This window comes from Cervus canadensis, chromosome 14 (assembly GCF_019320065.1).
Source record: "Cervus canadensis isolate Bull #8, Minnesota chromosome 14, ASM1932006v1, whole genome shotgun sequence".
In the NCBI taxonomy this organism is placed as follows: Eukaryota; Metazoa; Chordata; class Mammalia; order Artiodactyla; family Cervidae; genus Cervus; species Cervus canadensis.
In genome coordinates, this window is record NC_057399.1 from 8,372,089 (window position 1) to 8,389,710 (window position 17,622).

The window sequence follows — 17,622 nt, forward strand, 5'->3', positions numbered from 1 at the left end:
GCCCACTTGATTTCAGTCGCAGGAACCCTATCTTGTGCTGAGAAACTAAATATTAGAGAAAATCCTCAACTAAGACTTTCGGACTCCAGTTGCTAGGTGTGTTTTGCCCTGTTGCCCACTAATTCTTAATTGCTCCATCCAGATTAAAGTTCCCAGGAATTCTATGGTTCTTGCACTCCCAAACTTTTCCTCTCTCTCAATTCAGTTCAACTTATACTCTTACTTGAATGTGGCTCCAGGTCTGAAGAACAGTGCTCTACCAGGGAGAGAAGACGCCAGCCCTCAACTAGCTGTGACCAGGGCGACACCCCCTAAATGGGACGCACGCAGGGCCAAGCTTTGTCCTTGGATCCTGCGCTCCACGATCTCAGATTCCCGGAGCGCGGGAAGCTTCCGGCGCGCGCCCCCGCCTCCTGGGGGCGGGGCCTGCCGCTGCCGCTCCCGCCTCCCAGGCTGCGCGCGGCTGCGGGCCGTGGTCACGTGAGCGCGGCGCGGCGGAGGAGGGGCCCTGATTTCCGGGCGGCGGAAGGAGACGCGGCCGCGTGAGGACGAGGCGATTTGAAAACACGCTCCGGGAGCGAGAGGCTGAGTCCGGTGGCGCCCGCCGTTGCCCACTGGGCTCTTCCGCGCACGTTCTTCCCCTCTGCCTCCGCGCCCGGGTCCCGGCCGGGCCCGCAGGTGAGGGGCCGCCGCCGGTCGGCCGGGCCCTCCCGGGGCGCGGGACGGCGCGCGGGGCGGTTGCCCCTCGGTCCGCGGCCCAGGCGGGCAGAGCGGGCCGGGGCCAGTCTGCGTCCCCCGGGGCCCGGGTCGTGGCGCTCTGGCGGAGCGGGGCCTGCGTGCGGAGAGGGGCCGCGCGGGGGCGGGGCGCCCGCGGGCATTTGAAGCGTTTCAAGTGACTGGGCGGGTTCGCGCGGTTTCGCCTCTGGGAGACTTTTAGGCCGGTGTGCGTTAATTGGGCCCGGCTTCCTGGACTGTGGTCCGGACCGCCGTCCCCGGTGGGGAAGGAACGATAGTTTCTTGAAAACCACGGGGTCTTCACTTCTGGGATGCGAGACCGAAGTCTGGGGGTGAGGATGTGCAGTCGTCTCGTAATCTCCCCTCGCAGTCCAGGTGTGGAGTGACAAGCCGAGCAGGTTCGGACCGTCGGCCGTCTCGAGTGGTCCTGGGCTGGGGTGTCTGTTCTTTGGAAAGTCAGGTGTCTCCGATTGGCCCCTAGGTAGAGTTTGGAGGAACTCGTGAGCGTAAAGGGTTGGAGAGGATATTACCAAAGGCCGCGTACAATGTGACTTCTTGACTTTTTTTTTTTCCCCTTGGCGGGTGGAAAGAAGTTGGAAATTAGGGGAGGGTAATGAGGTGGCAGACAAACTAGCTGAAATTCTGTTCGGTCGAAATCCTGATAGACTAGACTCTCCTTTTTGTTGAAATTAGAAAGCCCGTAGTTGGGAGCCCATGAAATTCAACTTGAAAACTTTTGAGGCTCACCTGTTTGAGGTGATGTGAGAGCTCTGTCCCTGAGGCTGGTGTTCCTACCATCCATTCGATATCAGCTATTGTAAAAGTGGCTTGTCTTAGTTTCTGAGTCCTATCCGACTCTGTGACCCCATGGACTCTAGCGTACGCTGTCCAAGGGATTTTCCAGACAAGAATACTGGAGTGGGTGGCCATTTCCTTCTCCAGGGATCTTCCTGACCCAGGGGGTCGAACCGGGTCTCCTGCATTGCAGGCAGATTTACTCTCTGAGCTACCAGAGAAGCCGTTTGGTTTGCTGTATTATGAAAATCTTGATTTTAAGCGAAAATAACAGTTGCTGTGGAACTTTGAGTTCCTAGTATAAAAATGTTCCCTGTGTACCGTAATAATAATCTTAATAGCTTGAAAAGTCAAGAAGGGGCGGTCAGGCCTGTTAGCTTTCCTAACTGAGGGAGAACAGTGATTAATACTAAGTGGTGGGTAATGCTTGTACAAGCTTGACTGTGTGTTGGACCCTGATCAGCTAGTTAGTGGCTAAAGACAGCACAGAGAATTAGGGGGTGGAGGGTTAATTGATTCGATTTTTCTGAATACCTTGTTCTACTTGTTTTCATCTCTGGTACTAGATAGTAACTGTAGCAAAAGCTCTCAAACTGTGCTTGCTTAATTCAGAGAGGCCAGTTGATTATTAAGGTCTTCTCTGTAGTTTTTACTTCCTCATATTTTAGACCAGAATAGCTAGAGGTGTGGGTGGGCTGAAAATTTGGTATTGAGATAAATGAAATAAGGCAAGCAGTTTTGCCACTTTTCCCCAATTCTCACCAGGATTGCAGTATATATAACATAAAGCTGGTTTTGAGGAGTTCAGTCTTATTTAAGACTCCCTCTCCATGTCCTTAGTAAAGGACTGACACATCTTTAAAATGGTTTTAGCATCACCTTCCTTGCATGGTCTTGTGAGAACTGAATGCTTTTGTACATCTACTATTATGTTTGGTACGTACTGGTCATGAGACTAAGAAAATATACATGTTTGTGCTTATAGCATACCTGTTTACCGTGCCAGGCACAGTTCTGAGTATTTTACACATGAGCTCATTTGCTCCTCATTCATCTTACCTAGTAACACCTGTATGAGGTGAGCATTATTATTAGCCCCGTTTTGCAGATAAAAACTGAGACCCGGTGATTTAACTTCAGCTATGAAGTGCAGGAGTCTGGGTGAGAACTAGCTGCTCTCTCGTATCTGCTGTTAACCTGTGTAGCCAAACCCTAGGTGATAGGGCTCTGATGTGTTAAAGCCTTGTAACCATGTGAATTTGAATGCAATGTCATAGGTGATTGACTTCTGGATTCCTGAAACTTCAAGTTTCTGGTCTTGCACCAGTCATTCTATTAATCTTAAAATAATGCAAACCTTCATTTTGCTCAAATTTCCTGAACTCCCGCATGTAGCATTGTGAGTTAAAAAAAGTAGCTAGGCATAGGATAATTATGATAGATCAGGGGAAGGTTTATTTATTCCAGAGACACCTACTCCGATGGGTATACAGTGCAAGGTAGGGTTCATTGTTTCTGTGTGGAAAAGGCTTCATGAAGGGCTGAGCTAGTTCCAGGTATAGAAGGCTATTTTTTTTAGATAGAGGTTAGTTGATGGGAAGATAAAGCTGTTGAGGAAGGTAGGAAGGATCGCTGATCTGTCAGACCCAGGTGTTTTTACTGTAAGCAAGTAAGAGGAGCAGCTGAAAGCTTGTGAGCCTTGATCAGATCTGTGTTTAGAAAGAGCCCTCTGGTGATCACTAAATGGACCATAAGGTGGACACTGGTCACAAGGCAGGGATACTGGTGGGGAAAGTTGAACAGTCTTGGGTGGAACTCAAGAATTGAAGCAGGGGCCTGGGAGTGGGTAGAAGGCACAGATCAGAGGTTTTGTGTTTAAGGGGGATAATCTGTGTGTGAATTGAAAGAATGTGATGTAGAAAGAGAAGCGCAGGGCCACGGGGTTCCACCTGAGTGATTTACCATGATGGCGGCCTAGCCAGTCCTTGTTCCTTAGCCCTCTGTTACACTGTATTTCCTTTTCTATTGCCTTTTTCCCTCCTTTTTTTGTTTCCGGTTTATATGTAGTCTGAACTTTTCCTGGTGTTCAGAATGCTAGTACTCTCATTTTTGCCTATACCAAGCTTATCCCCATTCTTCATCTTTACTGTTTTCCTTGCTTAGGAAATGCCCAGTGACTGTCCTTGCTGCATATCTGAATCGTCCCCATTTTCAAGGCACCCAGTTTAGGTTCATGAAATTTTTCCTAGCTATTACAGGCTGCATTCAATAATAACGTTGGTTTAGTCTTTGTTTTCCTAGAGTTTCTTGGGGGTTTCCGGGGGCCAGGAGCTTCCCAATAGGTGCAAGGTATACCTGTAGCAACTCTGTGCTACCTCCCTCTTGTCCTATGAAGACAAGAAAATTTCATAAGTTTTTTTCCTTTTTAATTGAAGTATAAATACATTAATTGAAGTATACACAAGTTTTCCACTTAGCACATTGCTCTACCCAAGATTCCTATTTAGAACATTGCTTGACAAAAGATTCCATAGCCAAAAATATCTTGAGTAAACTGAGTTTTTTGTTTTTTACTTCATAAAGGTATTTTCCATTTAATATCTTGATGCATTGGCATGGTTATTGTTGATCTTGACATGTTAGAGTAAAGGTTAGAAAATACCTTCTTTATTCTTTTATAATTTATCTTTGGTCTGTATTCATTGTTTTTAAATTAATTCTTTCATCATAGTACTCAAGAATGACCAAAAAAAGAAAACGCCAAGATGATTTTCAGAAAGTAAAACTAAAAGTTGGTAAGAAGAAGCCCAGGTCAGAAAATGCTACCCTTACAAACTTTAAAACGAAGACTATACATCTTCCTGAGCAGCTCAAAGAGGATGTAGCACTTCCAACAAACAATAGGAAACTTAACATAAAGGTAAATCATGAACTTTTTTTTGATAAGATAGGATTTTCCTTGAAGTCATCTAGAATGGTGCACGTTTATGGAAAGTTGTTTTAACTCTTAGGGTTTATTAATGGCTGAAGATTGGAGTTTATCTGTTTCTCAGAGGTGATGCTGCCTCAACAGCTTTCCCACTTCCTCCAGAAAGACTTGCTCAGCTAAAGTCAAAGTGATTTCTCCCTTGTATATTCATTTGATAATTTAATATGTCATCTGGAAGTAACTTTTATATCTTTTTGATGTGTCAAGTTTTTGATGTGACAGATCTTCAACTGTTTTTGTAGCTCATTAAGATAGGACCCTGTCTTACCCATTTTTGAACCTTTACAATGCATAGCTATTCCAGATTCATAGTAAATGTGTGAAATTAATTGAAATTTGAGCAGTAGTTTTGCTTAAAAATGTAACAGCTTTATTGAAATGTAATTTGCACATAATAAAATTTATTATTTAAAGTGGACAATTCAGTGGTATTTAATATATTTACATTGTTAGGCTGCTATCACAGTAATCTAGTTTTAAAACATTTTTGTCACTTTAGAAAGAAACCTTATACCTATTAGAAGTTGCTCACCGTTTCTTCCCCCCACTAGACAGCCACTGAGCTATCAGTAAAGATTTGCTTGTTCTAGACTCTTCATATAAATGGAGTCATATGAAATGTGGTCTGTTGTTACTGGTCTTTCACTTAGCATGTTTTTGAGGTTCATCTATGTTACAGCACATATCACATATCATACCTCTGTATTGTCAGATTGTATTCCAGTGCAGAGCTATGTCATATTTTTTACTCAACAGTTGATGGGCATTTGCTTACTCCCACTTTGTGACTCTTATGAATAATGCTGTTAGAAACATTTGTGAACAAATCTTTGTGAAGATACACGTTTTCTAGTTTTGGTTTCTAGTCTCTGCAGGTTAAATAATATCAAAAAGATATTTGAAGTTGTGGTTTCTTTACAGACTATATAAATTATTCTACAAATAAAATTGCCATATGTTATACTCTGAATAAAATACACAGACACCATGAAAGACCACTTAAAATAGGCAGAAAATGGTGTAAATATGTATATGGTACATAGTAGGTCTTTAAGTGGTGATGATGATTGCTGTCAGTTTAAACAATAGTGTGCCTAATCCTGTGTAATTTCAAAACGAGAAAATACTGACCAAAAGTTGTATAGAAGCCAAAGCTATGTTAAAGCTAAAACTGTTTCTGATCTTAACAAAAGCTACATTTTTCTCAAAGGGACACTTGAAAAATACCTTCTGAAGCAGCCCTGGACACCCACTGAAGTGTCAGTTTATTAGCATAGTTTCAGTTAGCATTGTTTATTTGAAAATGATGTGATGTGTGTGTATATGTGTATACCTAAAACCTGTATTTTTAATTTATAGGATTTGCTGTCACAGATGCATCACTACAATGCTGGGGTTAAACAAAGCGCTCTTCTTGGACTTAAAGACCTTTTGTCTCAGTACCCATATATAATTGACGCACACCTTTCACACATACTAAGTGAAGTGACTGCTGTGTTTACAGATAAAGACGCTATTGTACGGTCAGCAGCAGTCCAACTTCTTCACTCCCTGGCCCCCAAAATACGAGCTGAACAAATTTCTCCATTTTTTCCCTTGGTAAGTGCCCATCTCTCTAGTGCCATGACTCACATTACTGAAGGAATTCAGGAGGACTCTCTAAAAGTTTTGGACATTCTGCTGGAACAGTACCCAGCTCTGATTACTGACCGTAGCAGTATATTGCTTAAGAATTTTGTAGAACTTATTTCTCATCAGCAGCCGTCCAAAGGACTGGTAAATAGAGACAGATCCCAATCCTGGATACTTTCTGTAAATCCTAATCGGAGACTCACTTCTCAGCAGTGGAGGCTGAAAGTCTTAGTGAGACTCAGTAAATTCCTTCAGGCCCTGACAGATGGATCCAGTAGGTTGAGAGAAAGTGAAGGACTTCAGGAACAAAAAGAAAATCCCCATGCCACTAGCAACTCCATTTTTATCAACTGGAAGGAACATGCCAACGACCAGCAGCACATCCAGGTTTATGAAAATGGGGGTTCACAGCCAAATGTCAGTTCACAGTTCAGGCTACGGTAAGAAGGATTTCAGTTATGTCCACACTCAGTTTTCCGATATTGAATTATAACTGCTGACCATTGATGGCTATATGGTGGGAGACATGCAGTTGTCTTCCATAGTTTCATGTAGTTACTCATAATTTGATTTTATTTACTGATGGGAGGAGTCATTTCAAAGTATATTAATTTACTCATTTCTAGCAAAGCCTAATGGAAACTAAAAATTGATAGTCTTTTGGCTTTGTCATCTTAGAATTCTGTTTTTCTTGCTAGTGTTGATCAATGTAATTATCAATTCATGGTGCTTCATTTTGCTGGTACTTAGTATATTTAAGATTTAAATTAAGCAAGGAGTAATATTTTTTTAATTAAAAATTTTTCATTCTTACCTTTCCTTACTAGGTATCTGGTTGGAGGACTAGGCACTGTGGATGAAGGCCTGTCGTCTACTGAAAACTTGAAAGGATTTATTGAGATAATAATTCCATTGCTAATTGAGTGCTGGATTGAAGCTGTGCCTCCACATCTAGTGGCTTCTGTTGGAAATGGTATAGAACGAGAACCTCTGCAGGTTATGCAGCAAGTTCTTAATATTATTTCCCTTTTGTGGAAACTCTCTAAACAGCATGATGAAACTCATAAATTGGTGAGAACTACTGGGTTATTTTCTGAGTAATGCCTTTTGTCGTAACTGGACAGGTTAGAAATCAGTGTATTACTACTAACTGGTTATGCATTTTCTGAAAAATTCCCAAGATTTAACTATAAACTTCTAACATTTGCTCAAAACTGCAAATTAAAATAATTCTATGAGTTTATTATCTGTGTGTTTTAATTTTTAAGTGAAATGTATAACAAGGTGCTTGATTTCTTTTTTTATTAGCTATATGATAATGTTAAGTTGTATTATTTATGGCAGATTGATTATGTGGGAACATTCTAGTGTCTGGAGACCTCTTGCATGATTTAAAAAGTTGGTTATTAAGTAGTCTCTTCCAGTTTGGGCCACGTTACAGAGTTTATGCCAAGAAATGGACGAAACTGAAGGTCTCATATCTAACCCTGAGTTGTTTTTAAACTACTGTGTTTCAGGGAAGAAACTGTATGTAAATTTGCTTGGTGTATGCTTTTTTGTTTTTTTCTTGATAAAGGATATAAATTGGAAAACATTTCTTAAAGTTAACCTTTACTGTAGGTAAGCTGCAGTTGCAGGTATGGTGCAAATTCAAATAGAAATAGTATTTAAAAGCATCCATTGGCAGAGTTCTCTAATTTACCATGGCAGATTTGAACTATAATAACTGAATAAGGTAAATCTGTTACTTTGCAGACAAAGTATAAATATGTATGTAACACCAGATGACATTAAAATGCCTGTTAGTTTGTTTTTCATGACCGTTCCTGCTGTTAGTTCCTCTCTCTCATTCACCTTAGTTATAGCTTAGTACTTAAGGTATTGAGTGGTCAAAGTTCAAACTTTAGGAGGAATGAAATGGCATTCCTTGGTCTTAAATTCTAATTATGCACCACAGGCTGAATTGTAGCTCTTTTCTCTCAGAAAATGTGTAGGTTTTCTGTTGATAAATTGGCATCTGTATTAAGGTGCAACCTTAGGGTAACTGACTGCTTACTTTTTAAGTTTTGCTAAATGCATATAGTGTGTTTGTATTTTGCTGCATAATTGAGAAGTTTCATTTTTGTCCAAGTATTTTTTTTAAAAAGCTTTTTAGGAATTTGAAATCTTTCATCTGTGGAAAGAAATCTCAAGTTAACATTAAATCTTATTTGCAGTGGTTGAGTACTCAGATCCTGACTGAGATGGTTTATTTGTAATAGACTCTTTGTATCCTTAGGATCCTTAATTTAAAGTATACTGTATTTAATATTTTTAAAACACACAGTGTTTTAAAATACAATGTAACATTAACTTTTTAATTAACTTCAGTTTTTGGAGTCCTGTATTATTAACTTTAGGTCAGTAGTATCATTTTATACACTATAGAGATTTTGTTGTGTCCTAGCTTTGTATTTTAATGCTTGCTACTTTCAGTCTAAATGTTTCCTTATTGTTTTGTTTTTACCATGAAGATCAGAATTTGTGAGAAAGAGTTAGATGCAAAGGTTAATTTGGCTGTTTAATTAAAATTCAGTTCCTCAGTAAACAGTGGTCACGTTTCAGATGCTCAGTAGCTTCAGGCGGCAGTGGCTACTTACTGTATTGGACAGCACAGATACAGAAGCAAAATGGCTCTGTCACTGCAGAAAGGCCTTCTGAATAGCGCTGCTTTGCAGTGAGTTAGGGTCTGTCTAGACTCTGGGAATACAGATAAACATGACTGACAAGGCAAACACTTAGCTCCTGGTGGGGTTGAGAGAAGGCAGACAAATAGCTGATGTCCATCATGTCATCATTAGGAAGAAAGATGAAAGTGGGTAAGAGAGAAGATGTAATGAAACAGTGTGCGGGGAGGGACCTGTTAACTAGGTGGTCAGGAAATGCCTTCTTAACATTTGCATGTCAGTGAATGAAGAGAAGGAGCAAGTCTTGTGAAGACCTGTAGGAAGACCCTTCTAGGCACAGGGAACAGCAAGTGCAAAACCCTGAAGTGAGAACAGATTGGACATACTTGAGGAATGGCAGCAAGGCATGTGCAAGTGAGGTCCTGGGAGAATGGTGGGTGATGAGGGGGGACGTGGCGGACAGTAGCCACATCATGTGGTACCTTGTGGTCTGTGGTAAAGACTCAGAATTTTAACCTGAGTGTGGTGAAAAGGCATTGGAGGGTTTTGAGCAGAGGAGTGGCATGATCTAAATTATGTTTGTTTAACTTTAATATGTCAGATTTACACATAAACCAGTTAAAAACCCCCATGTCCTCATTCTCCAACTCTAGCAAAACTGGGGCCCAACTGAGATCATTGATCCCATGGATGACCTGTCCTTCCTTTATATACATTATCTCCTTTATCCTTCCCTGTAATATTGTGAAGTAGGATTTGTGTTTTAAAAGATCACCCTGGCTGCCGTGTAGAGAGTTAAGTTTAGGGGGGCAAGAGGAAAAGCATGAGGACCTTTGGGAGCCTGAGACAGCAGTCTTAAGTGAGAGGTGATGGTGGCTTGGAGTCGAACGGCAGCTGGTGGTTGAAGTGATGAGAAGCAGCTGGATTCTGGTGAAACCAGCAGGGACGCTGGTGTATGTAGTTAAGGAAAGAGGAGCAGGGGTGGCGCCTGTGCCGTGGTCCAGACGATGGTGTGACTGCCCACAGGAGAGCTCAGTTTATTCATGTTAAGTTTGAGATGACTGGTAGAAGTCCAGGAGGAGTTGTCAAGTAAAAGAGGAGAACCCAGTGAAGGTAACTAAGGAGATGTGCTGCAATAGCTAGCTATTGATTTATGGTCTGAGTTTGGCCTCCAGTTTTGCTAGAGCTTGAGCTAGCTATTGTAGCGTCTCATGTCCCATATCCCAAGCAACCCCTCAGCCATTGGCAGACTGGAATGATTGGTCCTCTGGATAGTAGGGAATCAGTGTTTCAGGTAGGAGAACATGATACTTTGAAGAATACTGCTGAAGAATTTAGACAAATACATTGATGTGTGAAGGTGTTAAATGCCTTTAACGAGCAATAGAATTTCTAGAGAATATAGTTACTCTTAAATGGAACACTAGGTAGAAGATTTTCTTGTATATTTTATAAATATTGTATTAGTAGTTTGAATTCAGAATTTTATTAAATCTTACTTTCTCCCTTTTTTCTCCTTTTAAGTAGATGAAATGCATGTAAAAATGAAAGCACCAAAAAGAACTGTGGGTGAAAATTGGATGGCCTAACAGTTTATTCAGATTTTAAGATTTATTTACATATTATATCATTAGCAAAAGGTGTGTTATAAGGGTAAATTTGTAAGTGGATATTGACAAGTTGTTAAGTTTCTGCTGAAAGTCTTATTTGCTATTTTAAGTTATTGTTTCTTATAGATTTTCTAATCTGTGCTTATTTTACTAGGAGTCATGGCTTCGAAAGAATTACCTTATTGATTTCAAACACCATTTTATGAGTAATTTTCCATATGCCTTAAAAGAAATAACCAAGCAAAAAAGGAAAGAGACAAATAAAAGGTATTGCCATTCTCTTCCACTGTTTAACCTGACATTTTCAGAAAACAGTCTTACACTGAACTTTGTACACTGCAAGTTGTTGTTATCTAGACTGTGAAGTAAAGATAAGCTGTAGTATCTGATCTTAAACAAGTCGCTTTAAGCCCCGGACTTCCAATTTTACTTAGCTTTTATTTTTATTTTTAATCTGTGAAGTGAATGTTTTGTGCTAAATGAGTGTCAGCTATCAAATTGTATAGATAAGAATTTAATAAAAATTTGCTGAGAGTGGATAGTTTGTGAGAGGCACTATGTAATTACCGAATCTTTGAGAGCACAGCATCACTAGTTTCTGCTCTCGTTTATACACACAAGGAAGCGTAATGTAACTGTTATCAGTATCCTGATGGAAGAGGGATAATTGGAGAAAAGCAGTTCTCTTTTTTAAAGGAAGTGGAAAGAACAAATTATGGATGAAGTTTCACTGGAAAAGTGTAAGCCTGGAAGTTATTTGAAATGTTTACCTGAAGTAAGAGCAGATAAACGTAAAAACAATTTACCCAATAAAATTTGACAAGCAGATACAGATACTCAAGGTGCAGTTCCCCACATGAGCAAACACTTGAACAGATTTTAAAGTCTGTCAGAAGGTTCTTAAATTTATCAAAAGGAAGAAACTACTTGGAGAATCAGTGAGGCTCTTTGGGCAGAGTTCAGAGGATATGCTCAGAAGTGATAAGTATGTTGTAGGCAGATAAACTTCATTCACTGAAGTTTTTTGGTGTCTCACTGTAAGTAAAGTATTATGACAGATAATTAGATGTCCTAAGGTATATTCTTTGATCTCTTAAGTGATTCATAAATTGCAAAAATCAATACAAAATCTTAAAATTGATAAAAATGTGTGTCAGACTCTAGTCATGAGATGGAAATCATACCAGTGATTTTCACAGAGAATTTAATACAACCGGTTGTTAACTAGGCATTCCCACTTAATAGTGGAAAGACAAAAGGGAACAGCAAGGTCTTGTCGCTTGGTAGACCGGCCGGAAGCGACCACTGCCTCCTGACTGGAGAGCAAAGAGAAGAAGGCAAGTGGCTGGAAGGAAAGGCTGCAGCCCACACTCAGGCCTCGAGGACGGGGTTTGCCCTCAGCCGGGACTGATGTCTTTGGGATCAGGAGAGGGGCCCAGTGGGGTAGGGGTACAGGGCTCAGCGAAGCGGGTTCTGCTGGCTGGCGCTGGTGTTCTAGGGGCACAGGGATACTGGTTCTGTGTCAGGAAGATACAGGCTGGAACCAACTCTGGCTGCTAGAATGAACTGCTGCTGACCTGAAGAGTGGTTGGGTTGCACTGGTGGCAAAAGGAAGCAAAAAATATGACTAGGAAGCAAACAGAAAGTGCCGCATTTTCCTCCTCCAGCTTTCTGGTCTCAAGTACCCCTTTGCTTCCAGGTGGCTCAGTGGTGGAGAACCCTCCTGCCAGTGCAGGGACAGATTTCGATCCCTGGGTTGGTAAGATCTGCTGGAGAAGGAAGTGGCTACCCATTCCAGTATTCTTGCCTAGGATATCCCGTGGACAGAGGAGCCTGGCGGGCTGTAGTCCGCGGGGTTGCAGAAGAGTCTGACACAGCTTAGTGACTAAACAATGACAAGCGCTTTATTGGCAGAGCCTAACAAGAAGCAAACTGAAAAGGAGAAAATGTGGCTCACCCCCAGGATCACAAAGGAAGAGCGTGGAAGGGTGGTTTTAAGGCTGAGAAACAAAAGCGCAATAACTTGCAGGAAGAAAAATGAATCTACGTCTTTCACACAAGGCATATTTAAGTGTCATTAGAACTTTATAATCAAGAAATGCTATGGGAATTCATAGGAGAAGACAGATCCTTGTTAGGATAAACAGACAAGGCAGTGTTGGAGAGTAGTGTTTTAACGTGAATGTGATTTTAGCAGGCAGAAGTGAAGTGGGGGATGATTGCAGTAATGGAAGGAGATATTATAGGGTATGAGAAAGCTATAAAATTGCATAATGGAGAACATGGGACAGACCTGGATCAAATTGGTTTCTACTGATGACTGACTTTAATGCTGAAAGTCATTTTTTGTCTCTGACCCTCATTTCTCTTTCATCCTTGATCCTTTTGGCATTGAAGACTATTATTGGTTGGATCAAAACCATGTTTTAGGACCATTAATTTAGAGTTTCTGGAGTTGGAGGTGACAGAATCAAATAGGGAGATACTTTCTTGAGCAAGTAAGTTGTTAGGGTTTGTTTCCTCCAGATACAGTTTTCTTATTAACACAGAAGTTTTTAATCAGGTGCGTGGATAAGGTTCAGAATATCCTTCAGTGCATGAATATAATTATATGTGTGTTTTATGTTGTCAAGAGGTTTCAGATGTAATTTTCATCAAAATGAGATTAAATAAAAGGATGCTTGGAATTCGGTAGACCATTAAATGTAAGGAAACTACTCAAGAGCATATGGGTGTACTGTCATTACTCACTTTATTGGACACTTAATATGTTGAAGGCACTTAGGAAAAAGAGTGTAGGTAATAAGAGTGTATCAGTGTAGTAAGGAGCTGGTCCTGCTCTTTCATGGGGGGCATAGGTCCTAGGGAGGGCTGCCTGCCTAGGGAGTGATTTGTGCCAAGATATAGAAGGTGAAAAAGGAATTAACGATGAAGAGACTGAGGTGGTGAAATTGTGGAATTTTTAACAAAAGTGGATTGACAGTATTATCATAAATTTTCCTAGTGATTTGTTTTGAGGGTCCGCAGGCTGCTCTTGAACTTCCATAAGGAAGCGCGTTGAATATTTCGCAGATAGCCTTTGGAGGCCATCTACTAAATTCACAAAGTAAAGTTAGAGGACCCAATGTGGCCTAGGCCAGTGGTCTTCAATTTTGACCTGATGTCTAGATTTTTTTAATCTTGGGTTGAACTGTGGAGTTACAAAAGATATTATTTTCATTGTGGTAAGATGTCCATAGCATAAAATTTAGCATTTTAACCATTTTTAAAGTTACTGATCAGTGGCATTAAGTAATTCACATTTTTCATGTTACCAGTCTGAAACTCAGTATACATTAAATAACAGCTTCCTATGCTCTTCTCCCTCCAGGTACTGGGAACCGCTATTGCACTTTTCCCCTTTGTTAATTTGACTGTTCTGGTACCACGTATCAGTAGAAACTTAAAATATTGTTTTGTGTCTGGCTTAACTTCACTTAGCATGATATCTTTAAGGTTTATTCCTGTTGTGGCACTACTAGCATTTCATTCCTTTTTTTTTTAATGGAGTTTATTTTTTAGAGCAATTTTAGATTCGTATTAAAATTGAACAGAAAGTATGGAGTCCTCATACACTACTCCTGCCCCCCATGGATACACAGCCTCTCTCACGTCAGCGTCCCACACCAGAGTTGTGTATCTGTTGTAAAATGCAGACCTCAGTGACACATCGTTTACACTGGAGTCCCTGGTTTATGTGAGGGGTCACTCTTCTTGTTGTACAGTCTGAGTTTTGTGTAAAGGCATAGTGTCATACGTGGTGTTTTCACTGTCCCAGAAGCACGTTGCCCTCCAAATACGCATTCTGCATCTGTGGATTCAGAAAGCCACAATCCATACACATGATACACCGTCTGCAGTCGGTTGAATATGTGGATGCAGAGCGGTATGGAGGGCGAACAGTATTCTTCACCACCATGCATTCACAGTTTCAAAGAACATGCCAGTTTCACTTAAAATTGTTCTTAATTAAGTAAAAATTACTAATCTTATTAAGTCACAATCCTTGAAAACACGTATTTTTAATATTCTGTGTGGTGAAATGGGAAGTGTGCCTGAAGTATTTTGGCTGCATACCAAAGAATGATGGTTGTCTCGAGGAAATGCACTTGTCATGCTGTTTGAATTTTTTGCAATGGACATGATTTTAATTTGAATGACTGACTATGTTTATTCAGACTTGGGTATTTGTAGACATTTTCTCAGAAATGAAAAAAATAAGCCTATCAGTTTCAGGAAAATAGTGTCTGTGCTAGAGATAAAATTTGAACTTTCAAGCAAAAATTAATATTTTTGGAGAACTTGTATCCACCATCTGAGTTTTATCTGTATATTCTATTTTTTTGCTCTTCATTTTTTTCATCTCTCTTCATTAGGCTTATTTAGAAGCTGCTAGAGGGTTCACACACACACACACAAATACATATATGTATATATATATATATACACACACATACATATTATAACAAAGGAGAATATATGTATTCTCCTTTATTTCCAAGGACTGTTTTAACAGAGCACAGTGCTTGGGCTTGGCAGTTTCTTGTCTGAGCATACTGACCACAATGCTTCACCCTGTTGGTTCCCACTGCTGTTAGGAAGTCAGCTATGAGTCTGAACTGTTGCTACTTTATAAAAGTTACTTCCCTACCCACCCCCCCACCTCCCCCATAAGACTTTGCTCCTTGTCTTTTATTTTCTGCAGTTTGACAATGATGTATCCAGGTGTGGTTTTCTTTTTTATTGATTTTCCTTGGAATTCAGTGAGCTTCTTAAATCTGAGATCTTGAGTGAAGTGTCTAAACACATCTGAAAAATTCTCATCTTTAAAAAAAAAATTAATGCCATTTTTCTCCTTCCCTTTAAAGACTAATTGATTGTATATAAGACCCACTTAATGAAATTTTTGTTTCTCTTTGTCTCATTCAAACATACATTTGTTGAATTTGTTTTGTTTTTATTTTTCAGTTCTAGAGTTTCTGTCCAGTTATTCCAGCACTGTTTGCGGAAAAGACTCTTGTTTCTCTTTTGGATTGCTTCTGCTCCTTTGTCTGAACTCATCGGTTGACTGTGCTTGTGGGCCTGTCTTGGGGCCCTTCCGTTGACCTATGTTTGTCTATTCGTTCACCAGTACCGAGCTGTCTTGATTACTGTAGCACAGTAAGCCTTGAAATCGAGTGGTGTGAGTCCTCCAACATTGTTCCGCTTCGGTCTTGTGTTGGGTAGTCTAGTGTTTGCCTTTGTGTGTAAACTTCAGAAATCATTTTGTTGATAACTATAAAGTAACTGGCTGGGGTTTTGATTTGAATTGTGTTGAATCTATAGATCTAGTTGGGAAAAATTGTTGCGTTAATTACTGAGATGATGCATAACTGGGATTGTTTTATGTAAGAGCTCTTTTTACTTCCAGTTCACCCTTACTCTGGCAGGGAGCCCTTACGGGTTCAGCTTGAAGTAGGGATAATATACCAGAGTCCCTGTGTTTGTCTGGCTCTGGAGTTTGACTTTTCCCTGTGAGGCCTCTGAAAGGTTAGTTCCATTTTCCACCCTTTTCGTTGGAATTGGCAGCAGCTCTTGGAACCTGAGTGCTGTGATCTTGCTTTATTTTGGGGACCCAGCAATTGTTCATCATCTTGTTACCTCTTGAATGCTTTTGAGTTGTTAAAAACTATTTCATCCAGCTTTTAAAGTTATTTTCAGGAAGGGAATCAGTTCTAATTTCCTCCTCTATCATTGCTGAAAATGAGTTTCCCCAGTTTCCTGTCTCCCTCATAGAATTGGTGGTCAGTGTATTTAGACTTTAAAATTTTGTGTAAATTCTTGGAGGAGCAGGATGAATTCTCCCAACTTTTGAATGTCTGTTGATACCTTCCAGACAGTAATAGGTAAGTAGATCTTCAAAAGCTCTCCCTGTGGTGAAGAAATGATGCAGTTGAGTTTTTGTGTGGTCTGGTTAGTATAAAATGTGTCTTGGTTTTGGGCACTGAACAGTTGGGCAAAGAACCTACCAGTAGTTTTGGGTTTGTAGTATAGATCGCTACTCATCTGTCCCAGTTTTCATTCATTCTCTCTCTGTGATAGAATTCCCAGTTTTCTGCTGGGCTGTGCTGTGCTTACTCACTCACTCACTCACTCACTCACTCACTCAGGTCCCGACTCTCTGCGACCCCATCACTGTAGCCCACCAGGCTCCTCTGTCCATGGGGATTCTCCAGGCAAGAATACTGGAGTGAGTTGCCATGCCCTTCTCCAGGGGATCTTCCCAACCCAGGGATGGAACCCAGGGCTCCCACATTGCGGCCGTATTCTTTACCAACTGAGGCACCAGGGAAACCCAAGAATACTGAAGTGGGTGGCCTATCCCTTCTCCAGGGGATCTTCCCAACCCAGGAATCGAACTGGGGTCTCCAGCATTGCAGGCGGATTCTTCACCAGCTCAGCTAAAAGCTCACATACATGTATGCATTTAAGCAGACTTCAAATCCAGCTAATTTTTATTCTTGCTTGAAATCCCCATTTCTTGAAATTCTTGAAATCCCCATTTCTCCTAGTCTGTACCAGCATTGTTTCTTGTGCTTGTCATGTCTTGCCTGTATTGCTCAAGTAGACGTACAACTACTTCTTTGTTTAGAGTCTTGTAACTGATTTTTTCTTTTTCATCAGCAGAAATGAAAGAACTTTTCAACTATGTTACTCCTGTGCTTGTGGAATTGATTTTAGTGTCCTTAGTTTTCAACTCTTTGTGATCTGGTCCCATTTGTCATTCCTAACCCTACATTTGATACCCTAATAACACCAAATATTTAAAATTTCCCTCCCCTTGTATTTGTGGTTCCTTACGACTGTGTCCTTTCTCATGCCTAATCCAGGGTTAACTTTCTTTTAAAATAAGTTAGTTTCAGGTATTTTTTTAGTTTAATCAACTTTACATGTTTGTGAACATGAAAATAAATAGGCTCTGCTGTTGAATGCAGTGTAGCCTGAAATCTGCACTGTGTTTATATAGTGTTTATATATCTAGTGGTTTATATCCTAAGTTGCAAATTTTGTTTTTGTTAAGATAATCTGTTAGAAAAAGTGATTTTAATTTGTGAGTCATAAAATTAAATTGTTTCAGAATCGGGCTTATTTAGACCAGTCTCCTGTTTCACACATA

At 40.5% G+C, this 17,622-nt stretch overlaps 1 protein-coding gene across 3 annotated transcripts in view; it reads left to right on the forward strand.

Annotated features, from left to right (window-relative positions):
* Positions 1–488: 488 nt before the first annotated feature.
* TEX10 (testis expressed 10) overlaps positions 489–17,622 on the forward strand; it is a 45,785-nt gene continuing 28,651 nt past the window's right edge. Inside the window, exons 1-6 of one of the 3 annotated variants that reach the window (XM_043486638.1) lie at positions 489–678; positions 4,262–4,450; positions 5,879–6,118; positions 6,407–6,591; positions 6,979–7,222; positions 10,582–10,694. In XM_043486638.1, coding sequence (XP_043342573.1) covers positions 4,271–4,450; positions 5,879–6,118; positions 6,407–6,591; positions 6,979–7,222; positions 10,582–10,694 — 962 coding nt within the window. In that variant the 5' untranslated portion in view covers positions 489–678; positions 4,262–4,270. Of the gene's footprint in view, positions 679–838; positions 1,134–4,261; positions 4,451–5,878; positions 6,592–6,978; positions 7,223–10,581; positions 10,695–17,622 lie in introns of those variants that run through there. The other 2 variants (XM_043486636.1, XM_043486637.1) reach the window with 2 other exon arrangements.